At 38.0% G+C, this 7643-nt stretch overlaps 1 protein-coding gene across 1 annotated transcript; it reads right to left on the minus strand.

Moving 5' to 3' along the window:
• Nucleotides 1-5559: 5559 nt before the first annotated feature.
• LOC131991395 (insulinoma-associated protein 1a-like) lies at nt 5560-7643 on the minus strand. The gene is given in 3 exon segments (XM_059356797.1): nt 5560-6827; nt 6830-6920; nt 6922-7643. Coding segments are annotated over 3 exon segments (1359 nt in total). The 5' UTR covers nt 7353-7643; the 3' UTR covers nt 5560-5990.

Here is a 7643-nt window from a genome sequence, read left to right on the forward strand (position 1 = left end):
GAAGAAGATCATGTGATATGATCCAAAAGCTCCTGATTTAATAAAAAAAAATAAAATTATAGATCAGAGGTAACTAAATGTTAGAACAGGAGACAAAAGAGATTAGATTTGAAATGTGTGTAAACAGTAAGTGGAATGAATTAAAGTAAAAAAAAAAACCTTTTAAACATCAGATTGTGAATGAAAATCTGTTAAAAGCTCATTAAATTATTCAGGACAAAACGATGAAATGGAAAAATTAATTGGCACATTTCATCATCATGTAAATGCAAATTTAAAAACCTCTGAAGTAGTTTTCAATATAAATCAACTTAATTAAACTTGAGGTTTTTACCGAGCTTCAAAGTTAAAACTTCACTTTTGGAAACAGCCATTAATAAGATGAAGAGTTAAAGAAAATATAAGAAAAATACATTTTTATCATTTTAAGGTCGTGTTCATCCTGGAACCCCCTCACTTAATTTTACATTTTCCAGGCATATTATCAACGGCTGTACACGAAGAAAGTCTATTAAAACTAAAGTCGATCAGTCTGAACATGAAATAAACTGTTTGTGCAGGTTTTAGTTGAATATGTGTCACAAAGGATTAGAAGATCGTCATATGTTTTATTTACAGATATCGATGATACGATAGATCACATCCCAATTTTTGGAAATGTGTTTATAAACACACTGCAGTATGAGCAGCCATATGGGCCATAATTCATTCTTTCCTCTAATATACACAAAAAATACCTCTCACATTCACAAAAAATACCTCTCACATTAACAATTTTACCTCTTAAATTCACAATTTTACCCCAAATATGCACAAAAATACCTCTAACATTCACAATTTCACGTCTCACATTAACAATTTTACCTTTCACATTCACAATTTTACCTCTTAAATTCAGTTTTACCTCTCACATTCACAATTTTACCTCTCACATTCACAATTTTACCTCCCACATTCACAATTTTACCTCTTAAATTCACAATTTTACCCCAAATATGCACAAAATACCTCTCACATTCACAAAAAATACCTCTCACATTCACAAATTTACCTCTTAAATTCACAATTTTACCCCAAATATGCACAAAAATACCTCTCACATTCACAATTTCACGTCTCACATTCACAATTTTACCTTTCACATTCACAATTTTACCTCCCACATTCACAGTTTTACCTCTCACATTCACAATTTTACCTCTCACATTCACAAAAATACCTCTCACATTCACAATTTTACCTCTCACATTCACAATTTTACCTCCCACATTCACAGTTTTACCTCTCACATTCACAATTTTACCTCTCACATTCACAATTTTACCTCTCACATTCACAATTTTACCTTTCACATTCACAATTTTACCTCTCACATTCACAATTTACCTCCCACATTCACAATTTCACCTCTCACATTCACAATTTTACCTCTCACATTAAAAAATGTACCTCACACATTCACAATTTTACCTCTCACATTAAAAAATGTACCTCACACATTCACAATTTTACCTCTCACATTCACAGTTTTACCTCTCACATTTACAATTTTACCTCTCACATTCACAAAAATACATCTCACATTAACAATTTTAGCTCTCACATTCACAATTTTATATCTCACATTAACAATTTTACTCCAAATTCACAATCTTACCTCTCACGTTCAAAAATGTACCTCTCACATTAGCAATTTTACCTAAAATTCACAATTTTACCTCTCACATTCACAACAAACAAACTCTTTCAAGATTTTTTGGGCGGTCAATTAAACTTTTTACAGAATTCTATCGTAAATACGGGGGAACAAATCTTTGTTATTTTCATAAAAGTGCATTCTTGTTCTTTTTTGGGGGAAAATTCAGTTTGTTTAATACTGACAAGAAATCGGCAATAAGTTGCAGCCATCGTGGGTTATTTTTAGGAAAATCTCTACGTCTGAATTAAATTGCTCCACGCTTATTGCAATTTTCCATAAATAGACATTTCTCGTTCCAGTTCGTTATCCTGTTAAAAAGCTCTGATTGACTGATTGTTTCTACAAACATATTTAATGGAAGTCAACGGACTCCAACAAAACTCCAGTTTTTATCTCTGATGTTGTTTTTAACTTTAACTGATGTAAATAAATGTAAACAAAGCTCAATAAACAGTAAAGTTGCTGCTACAGAGAACAGAGTCTCTGATGATGGAAGCCGTAAGTCTGTTTTATAAAAGCTGACAGAAGAAGAGAGAAGAACTACAGGAATGTCTTTCAGATTCAGAGCTGGTTTGTTTGAGTATTGACCCCTGACCTGAGCCCTGACCTTTGACCTCTGGTTAACACACTGCTCACCCAGTTACAGTAACTAATCTCTCCTCTCTACAAACACAAACAGATTAGGCTGTTGTGGGTTCTTTTACAACTTATTACAATTATTTTTTCTCCTATTTAGTTTCCTACATTTCCCAGAATGCCTTTGTACTTCAGTAACATTTTGAATGCAGAACTTTTACGTGTAACTTGTATTTTTTACAATATATATATATATATATATATATATATATATATATATATATACACATATATATATATATATATATATAACATGTAACATTTTTGCTGATTTTAGCCCGAAAAATACACAAATATAGATGAAATGAAGGAGTTTTGTATCATTGTGTTTGGATTAGTCACTTAAAATAGCATTTAAGTGTTTGTAATTCTTAATTTATTTAAGAAACTGGGAACTCTGCCTCTCAAAAGTAGTGTTAAAGTACAATATTCACCTATAAACTGTAGTGAAATCCAAGTATAAAGTGGCAAAAAATTGAAATAATTAAAGTATAAATTCCTTTAAATCTGTATTCAAGTGCATTACTTTACTTACATTCCACCACTTACAACACATGTTGTTTAATAAAGGCTTGTTATGGTATTTTAAGACTAAATATCTGAACATTTTGCTGATTTTAGCCCCAAAAATACACAAATATAGATGAAATTAAGGAGTTTTGTATCATTGTGTTTAAATTGTAGTGACACAAGAATAAAAAGGCATTAAATGGAAATAATCAAAGATAAGTTCTTTTAAATTTGTATTCAAGTGCAGTATTTGAGTTACATTCCACTATTTACAACACAAATTGTTTAATAAAGTTTAATAAATTATTATGGTATTTCTAGGCTAAATATCTGAACATTTTTGCTGATTTTAGCCCCAAAAATACACAAATATAGATGCAGTGAAGGAGTTTTGTATCATCATGTTTGGATTAGTCACTTAAAATAACATGTGTTATTAATTCTTAATTTATTTAAGAAACTGGCAACTCTTCCTCTCAAAAGTGGTTTAAAGTAAAATATTCACCTCTAAACTGTAGTGACACAAGAATAAAAAGGCATTAAATGGAAATAATCAAAGTATAAGTACTTCAAATTGGTATTCAAGTGTAGTACTTGAGTTACATTCCACCACTTACAACACAAGTTGTTTAAAAAAGGTATTTTTTGACTAAATATCTTAACATTTTTGCTGATTTTAGCCCAATAAATAAATAAATAAAGGCTTATTGTGGTACTTTAAGATGAAATATCTTCACATTTTTGCTGATTTTAGCCCCAAAAAATACACAAATATAGAAGAAATGAAGGAATTTTGTATAGTAATGTTTGGAAATCAGCATTTAAGTTGATTTAATTGTTTAAATTCAGCTTTAAAATCCATATTTTTATGTTAAAAACCTTAAAAAGACACACAAGACAGAACATGAACTGTTTCTCAGTTTGGTTTTTATTATTTTTTGGACATTTAGCAAAATACTGCAGAAACATCCAAAGCAGTATAAGAGCTAACGGTTACAAAGAAACCCAAAATAAATAAATAAAAAATAAAAAAACAACATTAAAAAGAAATAAATAAAAAAAAACAATGATTGCATTCAGTTATTATTATTATTATTTATTCCGGAGCGGCTGATAAAACTCAGTGATTGCTATAATAAAGTCACTTAAACACACCGTCTTCCTTATAAATTAACAGAAAAATAAATTTGGCTACATCATGAAAAAACACAGCAACAGATCACAGACCACACAGAGCAATAATTTACACAAATAATTTAATAAATACGTAAATAAATAAGGGAAAAAAAACAGGTTAGATATACTGTATAGTGGTAATACAGAAGGCTTTGTAAAAAATAATAATAATAATAATAATATCGTACCCAGCCCGTGATAAATAAGTGATCAAAAGACAATCAGATCAGTTTTAAGGCAGTTTTACAGCAGGAGTTTCTAATCCAAAGGCATTTAGCGGCTACACTAGTTTGACTCTCGTTTGTTTTCAGGCAACAGCTACTGATCCACAGATCCACAAGCTATGTTAAAGCTAATCAGAGTGATGAGATAATAAAAACCTTCTCAGGCCTGTGAATTCTGCTCTTTACCCTCTCTTAGGTCTAGAAGCTAATAGCACTTGTGCAGAGATGCTAGAAAAATAAATTAACAGTCTAAAACGCTTTAAGTGTTTAAAGTATGACGTCAGAGATGCTTTAAGTAGGTAAGGAGGGTGGTGTGTGTGTGTGTGTGTGTGTGTGTGTGTGTGTGTGTGTGTGTGTGTAGGGGGGATGAAGTGTCCTCGAGCAAGGCACTGGTTCCCAGTGGCTGACCTCTGACCTCTACACACTGGTGCATGTTTGTTGAGTTACACTGCAAAAATATCCGCTTTTAACTCAATTAAATGTCAAAATTTGCCTAACAAATGCTGAGAAATAGGAATTATTCTTTATTTTTATGTGATTTGTGCATTTTTTAAATCAAGAATATCCCAAAAGTAGACAAAAAAAGGCAAATTGTACTAAAAGTTTTGAAGAATTTAAAAAAAAAATTTGTTTAGTTTTATGTGTTAAAAGTTTAAAATTTGGTGTTTAGGAGCAAAAATATGTCTAAAAATTGGATGCTTTTTGCAAAAACATCCTCTTTTATCTCAATGAAATGTCAAAATTTGCCTAAAAATGCTGAAGGATAGGAAATTCTTTATTTGTGTGTGATTTGTGCATTTTTTAAATCAAGAATATCCCAAAATTAGACAAAAAGGCAAATTATACTAAAAGTTTTGAAGAATTAAAAAAAAAATTGTTTAAAGTTTGAAATTTGGTGTTTAGGAGCAAAAACATGTCTAAAAATTAGATGCTTTTGCAGTTTAACTCTTAAATAAGAGGATTTAAGAGTTACACTGCAAACATATCCTCTTTTATCTCAATTAAATGTCAAAATCTGCCTAAAAATGCTGAGAAATAGGAATTATTCTATATTTTTATGTGATTTGTGCATTTTTTAAAATCAAGAATATCCCAAAATTAGACAAAATTGTATTAAAATGAGAATTGTATAACCAAATAATAAATAAAAGAGAAATTTCCTCCCTCCCATTAACTGTGAAGTCACCCAGAGTTTCATCTTCTCACCAAAGTGCCATAGATTTTCCACTTGATTTTTAAAAAAGTATGATTTTAGGAGCAAAAACTGGATATTTTTGCAGTGTAACTCTTAAATCCTCTCAGATTTAAGAGTTACACTGCAAAAAAACATCCTCTTTTGTCTCAATTAAATGTCAAAATCTGCCTAAAATGCTGAAGGATGGGAATAATCCTTTTTTTGTGTGTGATTTGTGCATTTTTTAAATCAAGAATATCCCAAAATTAGACAAAAACAGGCAAATTCAACGATTAATTTTCTTCAAAACTTAAGTTTTTTTGCATTAAAATGAGAATTGTTTAACCAAATAACAAATAAAAGAGAAATTTAATCCCTCCCATTCCAGAGTTTCATCTTCTCACCAAAGTGCCATATATTTTCCACTTGATTTTTTTTTTTTAAAAAGGATGATTTTAGGCGCAAAAACTTGTCTAAAAACTGGATATTTTTTGCAGCGTAACTCCTAAATCCCCTCAGATTTAAGCCTGGACTGTGTTATGAGACGGTGAAAGCAGCCTAGAGTCCCGGATCAGCAGGCGGGGCGGAGCGGCATCTGCAGCAGGATCACCTGCCGGTTCTCGGACGGGTGGCACTTGTTGATGTGTCTGGTGAGTCCCGGGGAGCTGTAGAAGACGGCGGGGCAGTATTTACAGGGGTAAACCTGTGAGGAGTGCAGCAGGCGGATGTGGCGCTCCTGGCTGCCCCTGTTGGAAAAGTTCTCCCCGCACACCGGACACAGGAGGCAGCTGGACGCGCTCAGGTTGAGCGGCGCGGCGCTCTGCTCGCAGGCCGCCGCTGCCGCTGGCGCCGCTGCCGCGTCCTCCTCCTCCGCCGCGGCCGGTTTCGGGGAGCCGTGCTGGGACGCCAGGTGCTTCCTCAGGTACGCTTGGCGCTTAAACTTTTTCCCACAGTGATTACAATCATACAGGCCTTCCTCTGAGCCGGACTCGGAGGGTCCGGGGCTGGGTGTGTCCCTGTCACTAGAGTCCTTCGCCTCCTCCGGAGCGCTCTTCCCCGCCGCTTTGTCGCTCTCACCGCCGCTCTGTGGCTTCGGTTTGTGCCACCGGCGGTGCGAGGCGAGGTTGGCCGGGCAGCTGAACACCTTGTCGCACTCCGGACACCTGTACTCGACCCGGACTATCCTGGAGCACTTGTGCTGCGCGAGGGCGAACGGGTCCGCGTACGCCTCCCGGCACAGCTGGCACACGAACTCGCCCAGCGGGATGTTTTCCGCTCCGGGCGGCGGCGGTCTGGGAGGCTTCTGGTCCGCCGGAGCCTCTTTAATCTTGAGCCCGAGGACCGGAGACGTGGTGACATCATCCTCAAAGTGCAGTTTCCGGATCGCTTTGGTTTTCTTGGAGGGCGGTTTGCCTTTGCGCTCCGTGTCGCCGGAGGGGCGCTTGGACGCGGCGGTGGGGAGCGTCGCGGTGGCGCTGGTCGCGGTAGCGGTGCTGCTGGTGTCGCTGCGGCTGCTGTTGCTGGAGGCGATCTTCAGGTCCACCGGGGCGAAGAGGTGGTCCAGAGCGGGGAGCGCTGCCGGTGTGGGGAAGGACTCGGCGGACACCGGGGAGCCGAGGCTGAAGCGCCTCTCCAAGTAGGAGCGGTCGTGGTCGTGGCTGACGGGGCGGGTGGGGCTGTAGAGCGCCTGGTACACCGCCTCCGGGTTCCCGAACTGCACCGGTCTGGCGAGCTGCTCCGGAGCCGTGGCCGCCGCCCCGCAGGTGGGCGTCGGCGTCTGTGCGCGCACCGGGAAGGAGGCGAGCGGCGCGCAGGAGGACGGCGGCGGCGGCGGCGGAGCGTCAGCCTGCTCCGCTTCCTCCTCCTCGGAGCGGACCCGGTAGGACACCGGGTTGGTCTTCTTGTTCCGTTTCACCAGGAATCCTCTGGGCATGTTGGCGCTGGAGCTGCGGGGAGCTGAAGGCACTTTGGAGGAGCAGAAATCCACTTTTCAGCGACGCGCGGACAGAAACATCTGATGCGTCTTTTTGTTGTTGTGTCCTGCTGCTATTGATCCTCTGTTCTCCTCCCGAGGTGCTTTCACCACAACATAGCTGCACTCTTTTTAAGGCGACATGATGACATTGTTCCCGTCCCCCCTCGTTGACTCATCCCCGACCAATCAGAAGGAGCCGAGGTCCCCTGTGGATTTGGGGAGTGGGTGTGGGAGGATGGAGAGGCTGGT

This window comes from Centropristis striata, chromosome 18, assembly GCF_030273125.1.
Source record: "Centropristis striata isolate RG_2023a ecotype Rhode Island chromosome 18, C.striata_1.0, whole genome shotgun sequence".
Lineage (NCBI taxonomy): Eukaryota > Metazoa > Chordata > Actinopteri > Perciformes > Serranidae > Centropristis > Centropristis striata.